The sequence below is a fragment of the Erithacus rubecula genome (assembly GCF_903797595.1).
Source record: "Erithacus rubecula genome assembly, chromosome: 28".
NCBI classification, from domain to species: domain Eukaryota; kingdom Metazoa; phylum Chordata; class Aves; order Passeriformes; family Muscicapidae; genus Erithacus; species Erithacus rubecula.
In genome coordinates this window covers 4,892,110-4,916,266 of record NC_136680.1, presented here as the reverse complement: position 1 = coordinate 4,916,266, position 24,157 = coordinate 4,892,110, and the positions used below count along the sequence as shown (strand labels likewise).

Genomic DNA, 24,157 nt, shown 5'->3' with positions numbered 1-24,157 from the left:
ATGTCCCTGGCTGTGAGCTGTCAGCCTGGTTCATGAACACATCAGAGCAGCAGCCAGTGCAGCACAGTACTGGCACTGGAGGGGCCAGTGCTCTCCACCATCAGCTCACACCTCTCCCTGCCTTGCACCTGGAGCACTTGCTCAGCTGGGCATGAGTCAGGACCAGGGTGACCTGCCAGCCTCACCAGCTGACCTGCAGGAGTTCCCCATGTGCTTCACAGCCACAGCACCACACAAGCATTTGGCTCATTACAAAACACCAAACAGCCTGTGGCTTCTCAGGTACCTGTTGATTTTCCTTCTGCTGCTGACCTGGTGCCTGGCTATAAAAGCCAGAAAAAAAAATCACATGAATTTGATCACAGCAGCACTCTTAGCCCTGTCCCTGTCCTGAGGAACATGTTGAATCAAAAAAAAAAAATACAGCTTCATATAAGGGACTCTCATATCCCCTCTCTGGGCCTGCACCAAAACCTTTCTGCAGGCCATCAAGCTCCATGGGCAGCCCCAGCAGAGGGAACACCTTCACTAAGGTGGGAAGGGATGTTTTCTAACAGAGTATCCAGAATTCAGGAAGACAAGACCCAGAATGGCCCCTAGCCCTGCAAGCAGAGCAGTTAAATGCTGCCCCTCCTCATCCTCCTTTCCTCAACTACCTGCCATCAATGCTCCACAAACCACCACAAACCAAATCTGTCCTGGTATGGGCACAAAAGCCTTCCCTACACACTCAGCTGCTGGGAAGCACAGGGCTCTGGGCAAACCCAAAGGATTCAGGAGCACTAGAAATGGTGGACAGGAAAGGAGCAGACACAAACAGTGCTGCAGGTGACTGGGACACCTTCCTCCAGAGCAGCATGTGCCCCATGGATGGTGGCACTGTGGCAAATGCCACACCAGGACATGTGCCAATACAGGACATGTGCCAATGCAGCAGCTGCAGCTCAGAGAAAACTCACTGGTCTTCTGCATCAGCACAGACAGGGCTGGACACGGCTGTGAAGATGGACAGGTAAGGAAGAGGAGTGCTGCTGAGGATCTGGAGTGCAGGGGTGAAGTATTTCCTATGTTGGCCCCAGACAGGCCATTGCACAGAGCAGTGCCCAGAGGATCTCATGATGGACCATGGCCAGCATCTCCAGACAAACAACTCAACTCAAGAGACAAAGGAAAAGATTAGAGGAGTGGGAACCAAGAAGGATTTGTTTTTCACAGCATCCAGGAGTCTGAAAGAGGCATGCATTGAGCAAGGAGAGATGTGGGCTGGATTAGACAACAGGGCAGTGAGTTCAGCACAAGAGTTCAAGGAAAGCAAAGGGAAAAGTCTGCCTGCAGGGAAGATAAGGCTGGAGGAAGGGTGGGGGAGAGCTCATATCACAGCTCAGTTCTCTGAACTGGAGGGGTACAGCTAGTGCTGCACCAGGCACTGCACCCAGAGGCAAAACTTCTTCCCCTAAAAATGTAAGCAGGAGTAACATCACAATTCCTGCCTGCCAACCTCCCTGGGTGTGTTCCAGGGACATCTCTGCAGCACCTCCCTCTGCCACAGAGGTGCAGGAGACCAAGCAGAGGGACAGACCCTGGGAGGTGTCCCCTACTTTAGTATGACCCACACTGTCAAGTTACTCCTCAGAGAATTTCAAACACATTGTTGCATGTGACATTGTGTTTTAAAGTTGTACTTTCAAGAGACAAAAAAAAAAAAAAAAATCCACTGACCATAAAATATCCAGTTTAAGTGAACCAGAAGTATTAGCAATCATTGACAAGTAACCATCTTTAATCAAAATTGCACCAAAAACTCCAAGAAAAACAAGAGCAAAAATAAGAGCAAAAAACTGTCAGGCTCCTGTAAAGCACAGCACCCTTGGAAGGAGGAGCTGTTTTGAGGAGGCAAAGGAGCACATCAGAATCATGAAAGCAGCCCATTTATAAATAAAGCTGTTAAAACACACATTGCTGGAAAATATTGGCACTGAAGACATGGAAGCAGAATTTTCTTACGACTCCCTGATGAGATTTGCTTGCAAGGACAGAAACAGGGAAACAAAAGGTGTGACTGGACTGTCCAAGAGTGACTGGTTCACCAGAGAAATCTTTTTTGGAATTAGTGAGATGCTTTAAATGAGTTTTGCCTTAGCAAAGGTATTAAATGCTTGCAGAAGCATTATGATCAAATACTGCATTATACCTGTTAGATTTCACCATGAGACTATGTTGACTCTCAACCTCCCAGTAATTTTAGCAAAGCCAGAGCCTTTGGTCTCTGCACCAGCAGTTTGTGTCCTCTCTCAGAACAGAGACCTGAAACCTCCTGGCTCCTCTCCCTGGTATTTACATGATGTGTGAACAAAAATACACCCCTCCTCTGGAGTACAGAGTGATCTTTGCTGGGACTAAACAGCTGCTGCTCTGACACCTGCCTGGCCTGCAGTACTGGGACATTTCCAAAGAGACCTGGGCACAGACCTGACCCCTCCCCATGCCAGGACTGTGCCTTGGAGACCAAAGCTGGCTCACAGCAGGGGCAGATGGCCCCAAACAGGAGTCTTGGGGCTGCTGAGGTGGTACTTCTCTTCAGCCCACTGAGAAACACTCAGAGGGGATAAAATTAACAATAGCTTGAAGCTAAAACACTTCACAAGCAGTGAATGAACTGAAGAGAGAAATGAGAGGGTGGGTGCCACAGCAAAACACACTAAACAAGGTGGCCATGGAAAGAAAATGCTTTTGCTGGTAAGTAAAAATGGGCAGGAGTGGGCTCAGGTACTGAGCCTGAGGTCTGCATTATCAATACAGACCAACCCACACACCCAGCTCCCTCTGTGGGCAGGGCTGCAGCCAGGGAGAAGGGCAGGAGCTGTGCAGGACCTGTGGCTGTAGACACAGGCACCCTTGGAAATGCCTCCTGGAAATACACAACGTGTCCAACACACTCCCAAACGCCTCCAGCAGCTCTGCCTGAAAGCCCAAAGAGCAAACTATCTCCAGCAGGAAGACCACTTTGTAAGAGAAAATTGGTTTGTGATGGATTTTGCCTCAGACATAAGAGAAGAGTTTATGTGGAAGGGAGAACACGGACAGAGGCAGGGGAGGCAACATATTGATTCACACTCGAGTTGCCTGTAACACCATTATCCTGGTTCTCCTTCTGCCAGGAAGAGGCTCCTCCAGACAAGCTGGCACATCCTACCCTAGCCAGCAAAGGTATAGACACTCCCTGAAGAAGAATCCTGGGAGGCAACTGGGCATTTCCTGTGCATTATATTATTAGAACAAAGAGGAAATACTTCCTCCTGGAAAGCTGTGTCTGCTGCAACCTACACTTCAAACACTTCATCTAAATAGCAAATCTTCCAGGGAACACAGAAAGTGTTCTGCCTTTTTTGACCATGCCAGCAATGCTGGAGTCAGATCACTTCCCTGTAAATATATAGAGGCCCATTTAATTAACAATCATATAGGAAAAATAAGTATTGGAAAACCATCCCTGTCCAAGGCTTGGCCATTTTATTCTCTGCTGGGGACATGCTCCTTGCTCAAGCACCCTGGTCCACAACTGTCTTGTGCTGGAGACCACTCCAGAGCAGACATTCTGTCCTCTCACAGCACAGCAGCAGCATCCTGCACTTCTTGCTACAAAACTCTCCACCCAGTGCTGCAGGTGAATTCTCCATCTCCACCTGCAGGTGTTCAAACATGCCCAGTGATCTCACAGCCTGACAGTTTTCAAAATCCTTTCATGTTTTTTTTTTTTAGCTTTTAACCAGCTTCTCAGTTATAAAATAGCTCAATTAGGCTGAACTGCAAGAGATATTTCCCCCTACACCCACGGGCCAGTCTGTGGCTGCCAGAGCTGGCTCTGGGCTCAGACAGGTTCCCCACTCTGGGTTCAGAGATCAGGCACACTGGCAGTCAACACTGGTACTGTTTTTATATTGAATGGACCACAACATAAATCAATGCCTGCTTAAAGAAAACAAAAATACAATTTTATTAACAAATTATCTTTCATCCATGCTGGACAAAGTGGACACCTTTCCTCTGTAAAGGAGGCTTAAAAATTCAATTACTGTTTGTGAAATGCTTGGATTTCACAGCAGTAAATACCCCAGAGAAGCTTGTGAGAAAATGAATAGTTTGGTCTTGGTAAACAGGGATTAACACAGGAGGATTAACACAGTTAGCTAGTGAGTATCCTCCATCCATGGACTGCTTCTGGAAGACACAGTGACCATGAAGACCACACTGTAACACAAATAGACAAGAGGCCTGAAGAAAAAACTAAGGCAATTTTGGCCATGGCATTTCCTGACTTCCAAGAAATCAGGAAGTTTACACAGAAGCATTTCAACTTGGCCATGCAGCTTCCCCCAGCACTCACCAAAATGTCTCTGGCAGCCCAAAATGAGCCTCAGGCCCTCTCCTTCTGAAGGATCTCAAAACCACAGAGACAAAGCCAGTTCTTAATGGAGCTGATGGTCCCTTCCCAGAGATGAGCTGTGCTGACCAGTGACTGCTGCAGCCACTATGACCAGCTCTGAGTTTCCCCAGGCTGGAAAGGCAGGACATGGCAGAACCAACAGCAAGAGTTGCTTTCTCCTCAGAGGCCCAGCAGCAGCAGGTAGCATGTTACCAAATTCCCTTGTGGCCAGGTGGCAGCTAAAGAGAGCTAGAATGCCTGGACAGCCTTTCACACATGGAAGAGTCTCTTCTGCCATGCAGCATGCTCCCACATCATTCCTACTCCTAGTCTCCACCCATTTATCCTCTGCTCTTAATTTCTATTTTGATTTCACAGCTTTACTTCGTCAGCAGTGGATTTTTATCAGGGCTCCTCAACAGCACACTCACCACAAACATCACTTCCCCCTAAGTTTCAAAACATTCCCCACCCTCCTCACAACCAAGAGGCAAAGAACTTCCCAGATAAGATGGTTGGGGGAACTGTGACATTTTTAAATGACTAAGCAGCTTCTTTCCCCGGCCCTCTTCTCAGAAACAGATGAACAACTTGGAGGTGACACTTCCCAAAAGTATTTGGTGAAGAGCTGCAGCCCAGTCTGGATGGGGATGAGCACCACACTGCAGGCAGAGCATGAATAGAAAGTGCAGCCAGCTGGCCAAGGGGTTATCAGCTCCTTCCAAAGGGCTCTGCACCAAGGGCAGGGCCTCTGCTACCAGTGGGAGCTTCCCAAAGCAGTCACACTCTGTCAGCTGCCCTCTAAACCCCAGCAAAGCTCAGCATGAAGCATATTCCCTGTCACTGCCCCTGCCCAGCACAGACTGCAGTGGTGCAGGAGCTCAGAGTGCCTGTAAGAGGTCCCAAGGAAAATGAGAAACTGAACTCCAGGTCACTTCCCCCAGGCTCCAGGCAAGGATCAGAGGGTTTATAGCATGGTAGATGTAATACAACAAAACCAGGTGGCTTTCCAGGCAGGTGACCCATCTTGCTCTAGCTGGAGCCCTCCAGCTGTGATGTGCCAGGCACAGAGCACTGATGAGCTGACAGGGTTCTGCCACGTCACTGCTGGGAACAGCACCCAGCACACTCCATCTGCCATGGGCTCTGTCCAACCAGGCTATATGCTGCTTTCCAAGCCAGGGAAAACCTTTCTGCCCCTGAGCTGCTGGCAAGGGAGCTGCTCTGGGGCTGTACATGAAGGTGAGCTGCATGTTAGGCTCTGCAGGCTCAGCAGGGATCACTCTAGCCAGCCACCTGTGACTTTCCATCAGCTCCTCACCAGTCTCCAGGCTCACAAGGCATTTTAGACAAGCTGTTCCACAGCAGATACCACAACATCCCCTTCACTATGCTCATGAAATACCAGAAGTAGCAAATCACTGGAATCCCAAAGCCTTTGCCAGCTGGCAGTAATGGCTCAGGGAATCCACTCATTTCTGAAAACACAACAGCAGCTCTCCTGTGTTTGAGTTCATTAAACTCTGCCCACCCATCACCTCTCAGCACTCACAGTTTCTTGGTTGTTCAGGGAACACCTTACAGACTCTAGTCCAGAGGGGCTTTTCACAAATTTCAACAGGAATTAGAATTGATTGTCCTGGCATGCTCCTTCCCCCACACTGGAGTACAGACAAGACCTTTCTGTCCCACTCTCCCAGCAAGCTCCTCATGTCAGATGGAGGCACAGGAGGAACTCCTCCAATACACACTGGCCTTTGAGCTTTTATTTGAGGGTGCAGCTTTCCAAGCCTTTGCTTGTTGTGAGGTGTCACAGCATCATGAAAGCTGACTGAACACACTCCCACGTGTTTGTTTCTGAACAGGAATATTTTACCAGCTCTTAAGCTAAAACATAAGAGATTGCACTCTCAACTTGGCCTGCATAAGCCCTAGCAAGCTCACTGTCCCTGGGTTGCCTGCACTGTGCTCTCAAAGCCAAGACACAGCCCTTCCAAAACGTTTTAAACCAGAGTTTTGCAGCCTCTGAAACAACCATTTGAGAGATACTGGGCAAAATGTAAATTTACATGTTTGAGCAGCTAGAAGAGAGGCAGTAAGACCCCAACAGCAGTAACCACTGAGGCAATGCTCATACAAATTACTGTGCTAGATACATGGTTTGGGTTAGCACTGTAAGCTAAAGCCTCCTCCTCTTTGGGATTGTGAAATCCATGACAATCAGTTTTAAGTTTAACAGTCATTAAAACTTAATATCCATTTTGCAAACTGAAGCTTGAATGCTTCCCCAATTGGTGGACTCTCTCCCACTCCAAGGTTCACTAGGAGGACATGGCAGTGTGAGAAACAGAGCTGGAGACTGTGGAAAGGAGGAGGTAACAAATATTGTTCCTAGAGAGAGGTGGAGATAGAAAAGATGCAACCTCTGGAATTGATGGGAACAGAAAGAAAATTTGTGAAAAGCAATTTAAAATTCCATTTGTGACTCAGTTTTGACCTAACTGATAGGGCAAGGGGAAGGAAAGAGTGGACAACTACAAATCCAAAATAACCCTGCCTCCACACACACACTCTGCTGGCAGGTAGTGACAAATCTGAGACAGCCAACAGGATCAGCTCCCAGACCTCCCACTGCTGATGGCTGCAGCAATGTGGGGCACCCAAAGCTGTTAAGTGTAAATTCCCAGCTGCAGAGTGATGCTTCTCTGCAGTTGCAGAGTACATTGAAGGAACCCTCAAGCCAAGAGCAGCACATTGACACAGCAGAGCTCACACAACTGCAGACATATTGAGCCATCTTCTAAAACAAATCCTTAAGCCTTTTGTATTGTACCTCACCAGTTTACTTATTCCTCTTTTGGGGATGTACACTTGAACCCTGAGGTCAGACAATGGCCTGATCCATGCTGCCTTTTGCTCCCAAAACAAAAAACCCAACCCACCATCCAGAGTCTGTATGTTCCAGCTCTGGGAGACTGATGGACTGATCCCCCTAAGGTCAGTACAGAGAGGAACATAAGGACCAGCAGAGCCCTGTCCTCTTTTCTCCTTCAACTGGGAGGAGCACAAAGCAGCAGGAAGGAGCAAGGCCTAAAGGCTTTGAAGCACACATGAACACTAGTTTGTGAAGACAGGTCTATTAGAAACACTATCAGCAATCACCACATCTCACTTTTCAGAACAGAACATGACAAGGAAGGCACATGCAAGAGAGCTCAGGCATTAAAGCACAGCCACAAGCACAGTGTTTGCCACTGGCAGGTGGCACATGGGCAGGCCACAGGTAGGAGCTTCCTCAAATACCACTACTGAGTGTTTGCAACCACATCACTTGGTCTGACTTGACCTCTCCAAACAGATCTTCTTTGTGAATACAAAGGTACTGCAAGGAGGAGGATACAGCAAGAATTACAAGAACAATAGGGCAATCAGTCATTTTCTCTCAAATGATATGGAAATAAAAATGAAGCAGGAAGAAAATGGTACCTCTGTCAAAGGTCTTGGTCTTCTTTCTACAACAAATTCTGTGTGGCAGAGCTCACAGTAACTTGTGTTGGAGGAGGATAACCATTTTTCCAGGCAGCTCTTGTGCACGGTGCCCAGTGTTCCTGTGCAGTCACATGGGGAAAGCAGTCCCTCCCCATTCCCACCTTCATGGCAGATTCGACAGATGGGACCATCACTAGAGGCAGAACGAGAGACAAACAGAATGAAATCACAGTCAGGGCAGGCAGAACAACACAGCCACAGACTCTGGTCCCTCCAAGCCCAGAAAGGCACATGAACAGCAGGCAGTGTTGGCACAGCATGCCAGGAGCCTGGTCTCAGGGGACCATGGAGCTGCTCAGGACTTTTTGGATAATTTAAAATCTGGAAGACCCATAACAGCAAGAGAAGATGGCACATCAGGCTCAGCTGGCCCCAGAAGTGACTGCAGCCTTCATCCTGCAGCCTTCAGCTCTCTGACAGTGGGCAGGAGCTGGACTCAACACCAAGCCTGAAGCACTCATGCAAATCCAAAAGCCCAAAGCAAAGCCAAATGACCCACAGCAGTCACAGCACACCCCAGCCACCTGCAGCCACTCAGGCTGGCAATCAGGTCACATTTACCAGCTCACCCACCCACTCTCAGCCCACCTTGGCACCACAGCCTGGGCTCAGCAGGAACTGCACAGGGAACAGCAATATCTCAAGACATAACTGAACTGACCCTGAAAGCTCACTTCTCCAAGAACACAACATATTTCACAGCTAGCAGGCACCCAGACCAAGATCTCCAGAATAACCCTCTGCCCATCACTGCACAGTAACTCTCCACACCCTCCCCAGAGCAACAACTGCTCTGCTGCTCTTGGTGTCTGCAGAAATGCTTTGGTGCTTCAGGAACCTCCTTGGCATGAGCTCCAACTATAGAATCACACAGAACCTCACAGAACTGGATATACCTACCAAAGAAACTAACAAACACTTTCAGAGACACCTTCCCTGCAGGAGGCCTGAGCTGCTCATCACACTCAAATCTGTGCCACTCACATCTTCAGCTGGCACCACTGACTGTCAGCAATCAGTGCCACACACTCCACTAGACCAGCTTGCTCAAAGCCCCAGAGAACCTGGCCTGGAACACTCACAGGGATGGGCCACCCCAGCTGGCATCCCAAGGCACAGGTTTCTTAGCAGCCCTGTGCCACACATGCCAGCCCCATGATAAGGAAGTTCTGGGCCCTCTGGGAACCCCCACATGGCTCTAGATACCAAAGTTTGCTGTTCTCAGCAGTTTAGTTCATCTCTTCAGCATTCACCAATCACTGAGATAATTTAGGAACAAAATGCTGGACAGCAGAGGCCCAGGGCAGGACTGTCTTCCCTGGGCCATGGAAACCAGGCCCTCACCAGTATCTCACTTCCCCCCTTCCAAACAGCCACTTCTTTCACACAGTTTTCCTCTTACATGCCAATTTGGGGGTGCAAGAGAAGGTGAAAAAGAAACATCTTTATTTCAAAGACCCTATTGTAGGCCCTCTCAAAGTCCAGGAGAGCAGTGTCAGGTATCACCTTTCTCTAGATACTGCTGACAGAACAAAAGCCACACTGAACCCATATCACAGTTACACTGCACTGCTATTTTGACTTTGAGAAACTCCACCTGACTGCAGAAGTTTATGGGATTGCAACACAACAGGCAAAGCAAGCACTTAGCAATCTTCAAAAGCAGCAGCACCACTTCCATTAGCTTGCACAGGAAGCAAGAGTGAGGCATAGAAGCACAGGTCAAGGAAAAGAAGCATGCTGGGGAAACAGGTTGGTGGGACATGAAGGAAAGAGAAGAGCCAGCAAGGAAGAGCATATCAGCTTGCTAAAGAAGCTGTAAGAGTCCTCTTTTTGTGTGCCACAGCAAACCTCTACCACTTTCAATTCAATATTTAGCTGGCTTCATCCCAATTGGACTTATATTTAGGGCTCTGAAGCAAATTAAACTCAATGTATACCATCCCCTTCTCTCTGCCCAACATCACTGGTGAACCACTGACCCATGTTCTCTCCTCCTCTTTATGTGCCTTTTACTGAGGGGACTTCTTCAGCCAAGGCAATCCCTGCAAAATGTGCAACAGGAGTCTGGGGAGGTGGTGGAAACCTCATCCTCAGAGATCCTGGAAACTACATCAGACAAGATTCTGAGCAGGCTTGCTCTAAAAGGAGGCTGGATCACACATCCTACGGAATTCCCCTGCAGTTTGAATTATTGGATGATTCTGTAACACTTATAGCCATAAAATGCAATACCAGAACAGCCTGCATGCAGAGCCCTAGTGACACAGACAGACAATCCCCCACAGCCTCCAGTGCCCTCATGCATCTCTCATTTCCTAAGAAAAACATCTGTAAGATATTTCACCCATCCTCCTCTTGTTTGAGGAGTTTCATATTTCCAGATCATTACTATAACCTTGGCTACCAAGAAATAACCCAAAATGAAAAAAAAATGCTGACAATGCATGAAAAAAATTCTTATCAGACTTCATTTTCCTTCCTTCCTTTCTCCCCCAGGGTGGGGGCATGCTCACACTCCCACATGATGCACATCCAGACACAGTTTCCCAGCAGGCTGAAGACACCATATCAGTAATTCAACATTCCAATGCAGTAACGCTGCTCCTGGCTTTGCTGTGCTAAGTGCTGGTGACAAGGAAGACACTGAAATCCACCACCAAAAAAACCAAACTGGTGTCCATGTAGAAACATAAGGAAACCTGTTAGGGTTTTTCAACCTGTTTCCAGGCAGTTTTCCCACACAATTATTACACCTCACAAGTTCTAAAGCGTTAAACAACTTCTAGCCTAAACACTATCTACTGCCAAAGAACAAACCAGTTACTTTCAGACTCCAGGTTTGCAATTATGTTGCCTCTCCACTCCTCCAGCTTCCCTGCACCTCTCACCCAGGTCTGCAATCGCTGCTTCCACACTGCATAAACATTCGACTAAACTCATTGAAAAAAATAACAGCTGTTCAGACAGGATTTCTGAACACAAAATGTGACCACTGTCAGTAGCTGGGCTCAACAATGCTGCCAAATGTCCTCTACTCTGGAGTATGCTCAAAATAAATGACAAGAAGGCACATCAGGAGGAGTTTGAGCCAGCGAAGCCGCCATGTGTCCCCTCTAGCAATAGCTGGATGTTGTAGCTCATCAACACAAACACGCCCCTCGCTGCGGCTGAAGATCAGCACCTTTACTCCATGGAGTAAACTGAGCCAGGGCTGTGCTGCCCCGCCAGCCCTGCACCGGGGCACAGCAGCGCGGTGTCCCGCAGGCACGGCCCCAGCCCCGCTGCCGCCCAGGAGCGAGCAGCTCCAGCGCGGGGCCAGCGGGAGCGCAGCGCACACACAGCTGCGAGCAGCCGCCTTTACCCGCGGCAAACTCCTTCACCCAACAGCGCTTGGCTGTGCCCCGCAGGGCTGCACCCGAGCGCGGCCCTGCCGCAGCCTCACCTCTGGGCGCCCAGCGCCTTGATGACGGTGGAGAGCAGGCGGCCGTCCTTGGCGGTGACCTGCGTGATGTACTGCGGCCGGCCCAGCGCCGACTCCTCCACCGCCTTGGCCAGCGCCGCGCTGCCCGGGCAGTCGCACAGGGAGCCGGGCAGGTGGCAGCAGTCGCCCGTCGTCATGGCAGCTCCGAGCCCTCAGTGCCGGGCCCGGCACCCGGGAGACCTGCAGCAAGAGCCCGAGTCAGAACCGAGAGCCCAGAGCCGCGCCCGACCCCCGCCATCCTCAGCCAGCGGCGCCCCCACAAACGCGCTTTGGGATTCTCCTGGCCCCTTAATAGGCTTTCTTACCATAAAATTAAGGCTCCGAGTGTTCTACTCATATAACTTACCATCGGAATTGCAAATTTGCCTTTCCCACAGAGAATTGCTGGTAATCACCCTTTAACCTGATGAAGCCTTTCAAACTCAATGTGCTGACACACAGACGGGAAGGGCAACCAGAAGCCCCTGCAGGGCCTGTGCTGTGCTGGCTAGAGCCACCCTGAAAACTTATGTTCATACTCTCCATAAATACAGCAAAATTGCACCTGAACAGGGCACCTAAACCACTTTATGTGGCTGGGCTCAGGAGGCCCCTCTCAGCTGCCTTCAGGAGCTTTCTGAGCACCTGAAATACTGTCCAAGCCCAAAATGCTTCCCCATCCCATGTTTGATCTTTTTTTCTCCATTTCATTAAAGAAATGCACATGCTCCCATTTCTATATCTCCTGTGGTACATCCCAACAGTGAATGTGTGGCTATGAACCTCCCAAAGGCACCAAAATTCCTCCCTGGGAAGGGCAGCAGGCCAGCCTGCCTCCTTCCTTCCCCTTTCAACTGTTCAGACCTACCATGACTTTTGCAAGAGCCACTTGCAAACAGCAAAGCACACCAGCACACTCAACATTCACCCAGCAAAGGGAAGATACAGACCAAACAGAAAATGCAAAACATGGAGAGAAGATGCAGAGAAAAGCCCAACACAGCAAACCAGAAGCTGGATCTGGTGAGCCACGTGTGGAGAGGAGAGCTTTGCCTTTGAGGTAAGGCAGCAGCTCACCCAAGCTGCCAGGAACAGCCACATTCCTCCCTGGCAGGGGCATCTCATCCCCAAAATCAGGTATGCTCCATAGATTTAGAGAAATCCTGGTTTTGTCAATCGCCTTTAGCCTGGTCCCTGCGAGGCAGCTGTGCAGAAATACAGAGCTGAGGTTACAGTGAGTCACAGTGAACACAATCCAACAACATTGTACTGCTGGTAAAACCAAAATCCCTGTGTCTGTAAACAGAGCTGCCTTATGTAAGGCACGCACAGTAATCCCTGTGCGCCAGCGCTGCTGGGATCAGAGCTGGAATGCTGCCTCATCCTGGTGGCTGGATTTCAAGATGAAATAAATCCACAAAAGAAGTTCAAATGAAAGCAATGAAAAGGAAAAAAAAAAAAAAAAAAGGAAGGAATAAAAGGAAATAAAATAACCACAACCCCAAATAAGATATATGAAAAGAATTAGGTTTGTTAAATTTTGGGGGAGTGGGGGGACCTCAGTCCTGGGAGTAGGAGCAGGCAAGCAAACCTTCACCATCCCATCCAAGCAAAGGGTTTTTTGTTTTGAGATCTCTGAGCACAACAGGAACCAATCATTCCCCCGAAACTACAGTTTGGTCAGGTACAACTAAGCCAATAACAGCTTGTTCCTGGTTAGAGACTTGGCCACACTACAGAGGGAAAAACACAAAAGGCTGGTACAAGAACATGATGCTTGGAGCCCTGGAAACACTGATTTTGGTAAGCACAAGTGCTTTTTCTCATCTTGGAAATTAAGCAACTCACATAACCAAGGGCTTCATCTACCAGGACAGCTTCCTTTGTGCACATGCATCCAAGACAGAGAACCCTTCACTGGTGTCTCAGAACCAGTGCCAACCTTGGTAGCATCCCCTCACTTTACAGAATAGTTCCTAATTTCTAATAGAAGACTTTCTAATCTCTTTTTTTAAAGCTGCTCTTGATAACTGTCTTCGTATCTGAGCAGGAATAAGCTTGAGCTTGTGGGCAGGTCAATCTTCAAAACGAACATGAATCTTTTCATCAATTTAAAAATTAACTTAATAAATTCAGCCTCTCTCTCCGCCTGTGCAAAGAACAGAGATACTTTTCTTAATTCTCTTCCTCAAAAAAAAGGCTACAAACTCTCCAACTTCAAGGAGAAAAAAGTAAGATGATGAATACTATTGGAATTACTTAAGTCAGCTGTTCTGCAAGTTCAGGAATTCTTTAAAATTAACAACCTCTTCCTGAAACAAGTATGAGAAGATATATGCTTTTAATAAAAAGGTCAGTTCCATTTGTTCGGCCAAAATGTTGTTTATTTTAAAGTCCAGAGGAAAAAGTCCACTCTGCATACTGGAATAAAACTGCCCTCACTGACTGTGTCCTGGGAGTGTTTTTACTGAGGCTGTTTGTGCTGCACATCTGACAGACACAGGCAGCCCCATGGCCTTGCCTGGGCTGGAAGGGAATGGCCACCCCACCATTCTTAGGAAACACGTGAGTGTCTGGTACCAGTTATGTGGTGTTTCCTTGTCAGGGTCCAGCCCAGGGTGGAACCTGAAGTCACTGCTTTAATATCTGACTCATGCCATTCAGCAAATACGAAGGAAAAGCAGCAAGATTTTCATGGTTAGTAAAGAAGTGACTGAAATCCAAAGACAACATCTGCAGTGCACTCGGGTCCCAGTTCCATACCCCGTGGAACACGAACCATGGTGTACAGCCAAGTCAGTCCCTTTCCTGATCCCTGAAGGATCAGCTCATCAACACACAGCCTTCTCTCACAATTACCAACAGCTCATGCAGCCCAAACCCAGTGTTCACAGAATCCTTCAGGCTGGAAACAGCCTTTGAAATATCTAGTCCCACTGCTCCCCCAGCACTGCCAACTAACCCACATCCCCAGGTGCCACATCCACACAGCTTTAAAATCCCTGCAGGGATGGTGACTCCACCACTGCCCTGGGCAGCCTGTGCCAGTGCCTGACCACCTGTTCCAGAAAGGAATTGTTTCAGCCTAAACCTCCCCAGTACAATTTGAGATTGTTTCCTCTCTTCCTGTCACTTGCTACCTGGGAGAAGTGACTGACCCCCCTGGCTGAACTCTCCTTTCATGGTGTTTTAGTGAGCAAGAAGGTCCCCCCTCGACCTCCTTTCCTGAACACCCAGCTCCCTCAGCCACTCATCACCAGATCTGTGCTCTAGCCCCTTCCCCAGCTCCATTTACAGCAGAAACATCAAAATCCCAGGGTGAGACACAAGACCCAAACAGCTGGTTTGAACCACACTTTTTTTTTTTTCATAAGCACCTGTGTTTTCTGAGCCCATTCCTTGGGGATACTTTTGCTGTCCACATTTTTAAAAAATTCTCAGAGACACTAGGTTTATTATCAACATTCCCTCTGCTGCCACAGTCAGACATAAGTAAATAGGAAGTCTCTTCTCAGCAACATTTTGCATCCTCAGCTTCTAAGCAGATCCAGAATATAAAGGGCTGATCTTGTCGAAAATTCTCAAACTGAAAAAAGCAAAACCCTGTTTGTGGAAAGCTGTCTCAGAGGAGTGAATTCTGCACTAGAATTCCAAAACTCAAACACGTGCAGCAAAATGAGCCAGCTCCTTGAAGAGCAGCTTGTGCCCTGTCACTGCTCCAAGGCAGAGACTGGGGTGTTGGTGCAGGATCCTGCTCCACAGCTTAAGTGAAACAAACCTGCAAAGTGCTACCCCTCATCAGTCCTCACACACTGCAATGATGTATGTAATCCAGTTTATATCATCCAAAGGCAATGAGTGTGTCCAGAAGTAAGCAGGAGTTAAGGAGCTAAAGGGTCCCCCAGCTCTGCTCTCTTGAACTATGAAGATGGACAAAACAGTTATTTCTCCCAGACAGGGAAACCACAGCAGGCCAGATGAATGCCTGGATCAAAGCCACAAAGGGAAAAACACAGTGAAGATGAGAAAGACAACAGGAAAGGCTTCAGCCAAATGATGGCAGAAACAGGGACTGCCAGGTGCAGGTCATGGCTCTGCTGTGCTGCTCGTGGCCTGTCCTCTAATGAACATCCCAAACAGTCTGGAGCCTTGGAGCAATCCTGCAGCTTTGAGAGGATCCAGAGCAAACTGCAACCAAACCAGCTGTACCTGCTTTGAGTGCAGTGTGTACACACCAGGCTTCCCTGGGACATCTCCACCAAGAAAAAACCCAACTCTGAGGCTGCCAGAGGCCAAGCCTGTTCTCTCACTGAGCATCCCACCTCCTGATTACTGCAGCAGAGCCCTGGCACCTCACCCATGCTGCCACCAGAGATAACCAGGCTGTGTAGCTGACATAACCCACCCATCTGTAGGTTGGGGACTTTCTGACCCCTGCTCACATGAGCAGCCTGCTTTCCAAAGCCATTTCAGCCCTTTTGGTCACACAGGCATCAGAGATTTGTCATTTCAAATGTCACCAGTGAACTGAAGGTTTTCAGTTTGTAAAGGACATTTCCAAACATCAATGCTTTCATTTTCACCACTAAAACTGGATTTCCCAAATCCTGGGCCCTACAACCATTTGAACATCTCTCTCCATCTCAAGAGAACTGCTTGCTGCACACATCTAAGCTCCTGCTCCCACACACCCCATCTCACACAGCTAATGCACATCTTCCTGTGGCCCAGGCTCAACCCCAGGGGTGCAGCAAATACCTCCAGCACCAGTTCTGCCTACTGAGGCACCAGCCTCACTGGTGTGCCTGTAGCCTCCATGCTCTGGGTTACTGGCAGAGAACTCCCACTTCTACATCTGGCTCTAGACCCTCACACTCCAGTGATCCCACACCTAAGACACTGCCACCAGAGACCACATAGATGGGATGTGATGTGTGGCCTGATGTGCTCACTGCTCTTAAAAGGTTGTGTAAGTGGATTAATCTAAAGAAAAAAGTCCAAAACAAAAACAGTAAAAAAAAAAAAATGCCCAAGAACTGGTCCCAAACTGTGCAGGGCTTTGTTTTCAGTTTTGTTTGCTTAAATGTACTTTCTGCTGAGGGTTGAAAACCCTGGTTTTTTCTTTAAAAAAATACATTATTTCATACATCAACTGGCTCCCCAAAGTTACCCTGCAGGTCTGCTATAAAGCCAGCACAGGATATGCCCACAACAGACCCATCAGCACCTCTCCCCATTGCTCAGGGTCTGGAAAGAAATCTCATTAGTCCTATGCTCAGAAGGCATCTGAACACAACAGCCCTAAAGTCAATGTGCAAGGAGCCCTGTCCAGTGAGAAGTGACACAGCATTTATGGCATATACCTCAACATTCAAAATAACATCTGATGCCATGCCACAGCTCCTAAAGCATTTTACAATTCAGGAAAGCATTTCACTCTCCAGGAGCTTCCCTATTTCCTGCCCCTCCTGCATTTTGGTTGGGAGTTGCAGCTAAAGGAGATGCTGTAAAAACTTCAGCCATGACTTGCTCTTCAGAGGATTTGAGCCAGGATTGGAGCCCTGACCTTGGGCTCAAAACAAACCCCAAAAAGCCAGGGAAAAAAATAATCAAAGCATAACATTCTGGGAGCTTGTGAACCTTCTGATAAAGCTTCACACCAGGAAACTCCTCCTACACCTTTAACAGCAAAAGCTCTGGGCTGACTCCAGAGGCTCATCTGCCTCAACCCTGGGGCTGAGTTTAAAAACACATGCTCCAAGTTTAACCCTGTGGCACCCAGGAGGAGGTCAGAAGCTGAGAGGACACAGCCCTTCTGGGCTCCTGTGTTTGTCACATCTGTATGTGACCACAGCCAGACTTGGCTGGGCTGCCTCTCCACTATTCCAAAAACACAGCAGCAGTCAATGGCAACTCAAGGCTTCACTTACTGGCTGCTTGCTGAGCACAAACAAACTTAATTTCTCTATACCAAGAAACTATTTAAACATATTCTAGAAGATCTATGAAGACTTGATTATTTAGATTATGGCAAATGGGCTTGCAGACACAGATAGTCTTCCATTTTTTCCAAGAAGACTACATTGCCAGGATCTGACTTCTATTCCCCACTGGTAGAAAAATACTGCAGCAAGCCTTGGTGATCAATAATTGCTGTTTTCCAAAGGCAACACCCACATACATCCCTCCTCTTCAAAATTTCAGTATATTGGATCATTCATAGTAGATCAACACGATGTAGTTTCACTCCATCTCCATGTCTTGAAGCAATGGAAAACTGTTGGCTGGCAAAGATAAGGCTCCTGTGGCACAGCTCCTGGGGGCTTGGGGGGCTCCCAGCAGGTGAGAACCCTAATTTTTAAACAAGGCCAAAGGGATGGGTCTCGTGTGCACACAGCAGGGCTCCCTGGACTTCAGGGTACCTATCATGTTGTTCAGCTACTGTTTTTCAAACAAGTTTTCTTCATTGCCTAATAAAATTACTCAATATTCAAAAAGAAGTAAAAGATTCAAGCTTAGATATTGAGAAAAAAATCAGTATAAAAAGAAGAAGCCTAAAGGACAATTTTTTTCTTGCTGTGCTTGGGAATGATTCGGCTGTGTGCTACAGCTGGAATGCCCAAATGAATGAAGTTATCTCAGCTCTTTTGAGACTCACTATCTGCCACAAGGCCATATGAAAGTTTACTGCACTTTAATTACCAACATCTGGAAAAAATGAATTGCAACATTAGAAGAAAACTCCTTGCAGAGAGTATCTCCAATCAAAATTCAGTCATTTTAATAACGAGTTTCATAAGGGAACAACCAAAAACCAGCTGGGACATGAGGAACACCTGCTACTCCTCTGAGGATTCAAAAGACATCAGCTTTTAGAGGTGAACAGCAGCACAACTCACTACATAATGCAACTACACAGTCTCTGCACCCACCCCCCTCTGCATTTTGTCACTCTTTCCAGGGAAAGAAAGATGCATTAGAAAGACTTGAAACTGAAACCATGAACCAGGGTGAAAAAAAATGTGTTATCATGCCTACAAAACAATGCTTCCAGACTGCCACCCATCACTGGGGACAACAGCCAGCCCAGCAGACACAAGTACAGCCCTGCCCTGCTGAAGGGACCAGGGCCATGATGCCTCTCACATCTCTCTGCACCCATGTGCTTTACAAAACACCAGCAGCAGACACTTCTGCCTCCCAGCTCTACTGCTCCACTGAGCTCCTCTTTAAACAAAGGCTGCCTCTGCAGCAAGGTCAAAGCTCAAGTGCTCCCCAACCCTGCACAGTCACTTGCCAGGCAGTTGCAGGTTGTTCAGAACAAATGGATTTTCCACAATACCTATGGAAATAGAATTTTAGTGCAGCAGTAACACATGCACCAGGTCAAGACTGCAGTGCCCACACACCATGGAACTGGCCAGACCCTTGAAGGGCTCGACTCCAGAGGATGCAAAACATTATTTCAGGATTGTGAAGGCCAGGCCAGAAAGAACTTGCATCCTTCCCAGTGTTTTCCTTCTTGGTTCCCCAAGCATTTACACTGCTATACAATCACAACACTGTGCTTGGGGGTGAACTGCAGTTGGAACAACCCCCCAGCACAGCAGGGGCAGCTCTGCTCACCCTGGCTGCACGAAACCAGGAGCACACTCAGCTCCCAGGAGACATCTGATCTGCAATTTAACTTCACTATTTCTATTTTTCAACCTAGCTGTATCACAAATCTCTTTGGAGCATCCAGCCTTCAAAGAGCTTTCCAGCAAAGGCACCACCAAAGGCAGCCTGTGACTCACCACCTTTCTCTGGAGAGCTCCAGAGCAGACACCAACAGAGAGCAACTCCATGCTCAGCCAGAGAGAAGGATTCACTGATCCCAGCCAGCTGCACCAGTGTCTCCCTTCTGCCCACTCCTTACTGCTACAGATTCCCTCCTCAATCCTCTAGTGAAACTGCACTGTTGGTATCTGTGCTGCAAAACTCTCTTAGTTCAGTTTGCAATGTTTTGTTTAGGCTGCATTCCTTGTTCTGGACACAGGCCTTGTCTGATTTGTCTGCAGGGAAGTACAAGAAAAACTGGGAGGAAATACATTGAAAAGAGTCCAGAACTAAAGTTTACCTTTCCCTCCCACCACTCTCAAATCCAATCCCAAAAAGCTTTCAGCTAAAACAGGACTAAAGCTCTCAAAGCTTCAAACAAAGAAATCACTGTTTAAGCCAAGACTACACAAACTCGGTGCATTCTTCTATTTTCAGAAAAGTGCTTTAGAAGGTTAAGTTTGATCTGTTTATACTTTTATTTCCTGAGCCAGTACTGCTCCATGTCCCTTGTTCTCTCTTTAGGAACTGGAGGAGAATGTTTCCTTCAGTTCATCAGTAATTTTGTGACAACTGCTTAAAATCACAACAGCAGTTACAGCACTTCTGTCCTTGAGGTTAACCACACATAATCATCTCAGGTTCTATCAGGAATTGAAAAGTTTAGTTAGAATTGCTACATAATATCTAGACTAAAACTTACAGATGCCCATTTATATGAAATGGGGCAAATGACAGATGCCAAACAGTAACACTGTTCTAGAGAGGCCTGGGAAAGAAAAGGTATTTGCAAGGCTGATGGGTAGGAAAAGCTGCAGGTCAGTACAGCTCCTGCTGGGCTGCTCCCTTCACTGGAGGATGCACAGGGTTCAGTCCCTGCCTCAGGACATGCCAGCAGTCCCTGCTTTCAGCATTCTGTCATTCTGCACTTCCCCTTTAGTGCCTAGGGCTCTCACAGGCTGTAACTGCACAGCAAGAGAGGCACATTCCACCCCCAGGAAAGGTGCACAAGACCCTAAGACACCCAGTAGTGACTTCCCTGCTCTCACCCAGAAAGAGGAGCAGCCAAGAGCTCTCCCAGGCCAGGTGCAGTGGGAAACCCCCTCTCCCAGCTGAGCTGCATTGCTGCTGCAATGAGCTACAGCTGACCTGGTCTACTTACAAGGAAGAGAGCACAAAGATACAGGTTCCAGGGAACACCTGCTACAGCTGGAGAGAGAACAAGACCAGGACTGGAGAAGCTGAGATCCTGTTGTTTATGTGCATGACATGACTGTGCTGATAAGCCACACTTGATAAGGCTCAGCACAGATTAATGCGTCATTTTACCCCGGGGAGAGCTCATGTACACAGACTTCAGGGAGAGCACTGCCTGCCCTGGCTTGGTGCTCTGCTCATTTCCTTCACAGAAGAGTCCCAGGGCTTGTATTTCCTCATGGCTTGTGTGCCCAGCTGTCATTCACTGAGGCATGCCCAGAATGCTTCCAAGGGGACAAGAGTCAGTAGCCAAGACCATTTCTCTGTTGGGGAAAAAGCTGGAGCTAAGAGCAGGCAGAAGTTAACAGAGTAAATTAGAATGGGAGGGAGAAGAGACACACCAGCTCAAACTTCAGTCTGGAGGGAAAACAAACCCCAGTTTGGAAATGGAAACTCTGAAATCTCCAAATATTCAAAGCTGAGTCAAAGTCAAGTGGATAAAAAATAAATTCATCCTGCAGTTTATAGTTCACAATGCTGGATTCCTCCCTTCATTTTCTAAGAAAAGCTTCTGTGTTCTTAGTGTGAAAAACCAAAATATTTTAAACAATAGTGAAAAATGTCCCCAAATGCTCATTTTGCTTTGTGCCTCTATCTGCAGAAATAGTACAAAGTCATATCCTGAGGCCTTGCAACAGTCCCTCAGTCTCAGAGTCCATACCCAGCTCAGCTTGCCATGAATGCACTTAGACTTGATTTTGGTGATGCTGTTTCAGTGCTTACTTCCTCCCAGGGACACATTGTGTCCTACCCTTGCTTGATGTGGGCCAGCATCAATCAGTAGAAGAGGAAAGGCCCTCTCCCAGCATCCATGAGGAAGCTGCTGACAGTCAGTACATTGTAGTTCTGCTCATTTGCATGGTCCCCTTGGAGTCCAGAACAGGGTGAGCTCACCCTGCAGCCTCTGTGCAATCCACAGCAAAAATGAGCAAACACATCCAAAACAAGGAGCATTAGTTTCAATGCTATTTTCTGTTTCCACTTAGGCAGTGGTGGTGATCAGCTAACCACACACAGACACCTCCAGCTTTACAGCTAGTGTAGAGTGTCCATGAAGTACACATCAGGCTCACATTTGTGCCACCTGCTCTGCTCTTAGCAAAGTTTAGACTTCCTACTGCTGCCTGCAACACTCCCCAGTGCATGCTTGGGGGTAGTGAGACCTTCTGTTCTCAACCAGAATTATTAAATTCACTGTCACCATGCAAGTGACAAAGGGATTTTAGAGTCCCAGCTCCCTTCCCTTTGAGCCTCTGTTTCTGAAGGGTGACACACCATCACAGCTTCAAACACACCTGAAAAACCAGGGCACTTCCAGCCTTCAAACACTTCCCCGCATAATCCTTTGGAGATGCAGAAAAGCATTCAAACACTTTAGCCTTGGAAAGCCAAGACTAATGTCCAGCTGCTCAAAGGATTATACTGCACACGTGTGGGTGGCAGCCAAGCAGGGTTTTATGTCCCCACGAGCAGGGTGACAAAGGGGACCAGCCACAGCCAATGCAGCTGGCTGACCAAGTGACATCACAGGAATTCTCAACAAGAACCTGGAAAAAGGTCAAGAAAGTGCTAGAAACTGCATCAGAAGGGAAAGACACAGAGATAAATGCTTATTGGAAGGAAAGTGGAGCAAGAGAATGAGAGTGCCAAGGAAAATGAAGGACTGGTAATAGAGAGGGTTAAGAGAGGGATAGAAACAATCCCTTAGCAATAAGCAAATGAAGGGTACAGGGTGGGATGAGAATCACATTTTCACTGACACATCTTCATCACACACATCAGAGCAGAGACAGAACACTGAATACAAACAAGCAAGATAAAAAGCCAGAGCTGCTTTGGATAACCCTGACACTTCCAGTTCACCATCATCATCACCAACATGAGCAACACCCCAGCTGCCTGCCTGCAAAATTCAAGCTCTGCACAGCTCCCTCCAAGAGGACAACAGCCTAAATTCTCCTTGGTCCAGCAGCACCATGCAGTGCAGGTGTATCACTCCACACCTTGGTGGCACCACTTCTGAGGGCACTGCATGCAAGCAGTGCACACTCCAGAAGCCTCCAAGGCCACGACAGAGTTTTGGTTTATAATCTTGGTCGCCCCACCAGATCTAGAACATATAACAAGAGCAAGTGTTTGAGACTGCAACTAAAACACCTCCCATAGGACAATCACCTTCCTGCAAGAGCCACAGGCTTGTCCCTTGGATGAATCCCACAAACCAGCAGTTTTGGCCTGTCACAGACTCAGCTAGATCAAGAAACTTGAGTTTAAATGACAGAAAGTTAAAGACTGCCAGTTTATGAAAAGTCTATCACAAACCCTAAGCTTACACCACGGAGGAAGGCAGCTGCTGCTCCGACACAGGACTGCAGCAGGACTTCAGCTGTGCTGTGACACCGAGCTCGTTCTACTGGGAAATCTCTGCACCCAAGGCAGCGTGTCCGTGTGCTCGGGAGGCAAAACAAGCATCAGAACGCTCCCAAACTCGTGAAGAAACAGGTACGGCTGCCCACTGGCAAAGGAAACCCTTCCTAATAACTGCCTATACCCGGGGAAGAATAATTAACGAACAAACGCCGCTTCTCAAACCTCCGGCACTTCTGTCCCTGGTGATGTTTGTACGCGACACCCCCGGCGCTCCCGGGGACGGTGCCAGCCCAGCCCAGCCCGCCCGGCCGGGCAGGGCCGCGGGGACCCGGCACAGCGAGCGCAGCGCAGCCCGCACCGGCGGCAGCGCCCCGCACGGGGCCCGCGCGGGCAGCGGAGCCGGCGGCAGTCGCTCCGCGGGAGAGGCCTCGAGACCTGCAGCGCGGCTCCGGCTCCCGAGCGCGAGCGGGGCTGCGCACCGGGGACACTCCTCGGCGGGGATACCGGGAGGGCTGTCAGGGCTCCCGGGCCCCCGACCCGCCCGCCTCGGCCCGGCCGGGACGCCGCTCCCGCCGCCGCAGCCCCGCGCAGGAGCGCTACCCGGGCCGGTGGGCGCGGAGCGGGGCGCGGGGCCGGCCCGGCCGCCCCCCCGTCCGGTACCTGCGCTCCCGGCGCCCGCGGCCCCTCAGCGCGGCGCGCGCCGCCCCACCGCCGGCTGCGGCGGCCGGGCCCCGCCCCCAGCGCCCGCCCGCCAATCCCCGCCCGTGCCGCGCTGACGCAACTTCCGAGCGCCCAATGGACAGCGGGCAACCCGCCGGCGTCGCAACGCGACCCCGCTGGCAACAGCCGGCGGCCAATAGCGCCCCTGCAGGTAAGCCCCGCCCCCGTTCCGCCCCGCCCCCACCGCACCGGGCCCCGCCCCTCGTCTCTTGCTCCGCCCCCCAACCCGGCCCCGCCCTCGCCCCAGTCCCGGGAGGACCCGCCCCGCGGCAGCCGCGCACCGGGGCTCGGGGACAGCGGGGCTCGGGACAGCGGGGCTCGGGACAGCGGGGCTCGGGACAGCGGGTCGGGATAGCGGGGCTCGGGACAGCGGGGCCGGGACAGCGGGTCGGGACAGCGGGACTCGGGACAGCGGGAATCCGGGACAGCGGGCTCGGGGACAGCGGGTCGGGACAGCGGGGCTGAGGACAGCGGCTCGGGACAGCGGGACTCGGGACAGCGGGGCTGAGGACAGCGGCTCGGGATAGCGGGGCTCGGGACAGCGGGGCTCGGGACAG

At 49.3% G+C, this 24,157-nt stretch overlaps 1 protein-coding gene across 5 annotated transcripts in view; it reads right to left on the bottom strand.

The window, feature by feature from the left end:
• The window catches only part of MARCHF2 (membrane associated ring-CH-type finger 2), a gene marked incomplete at its 3' end in the record, with an annotated part of 30,317 nt that extends 6,676 nt beyond the window's left edge, over positions 1-23,641 (bottom strand). Inside the window, exons 1-3 of one of the 5 annotated variants that reach the window (XM_079328277.1) lie at positions 23,541-23,641; positions 11,418-11,636; positions 7,910-8,105 (exon numbers count right to left, since the gene is read on the bottom strand). In XM_079328277.1, coding sequence (XP_079184403.1) covers positions 7,910-8,105; positions 11,418-11,593 — 372 coding nt within the window. In that variant the 5' untranslated portion in view covers positions 11,594-11,636; positions 23,541-23,641. Of the gene's footprint in view, positions 1-7,909; positions 8,106-11,417; positions 11,637-11,802; positions 13,575-20,415; positions 21,157-22,845; positions 23,080-23,238; positions 23,378-23,540 lie in introns of those variants that run through there. The other 4 variants (XM_079328279.1, XM_079328280.1, XM_079328278.1 and 1 more) reach the window with 4 other exon arrangements.
• Positions 23,642-24,157: the final 516 nt, after the last annotated feature.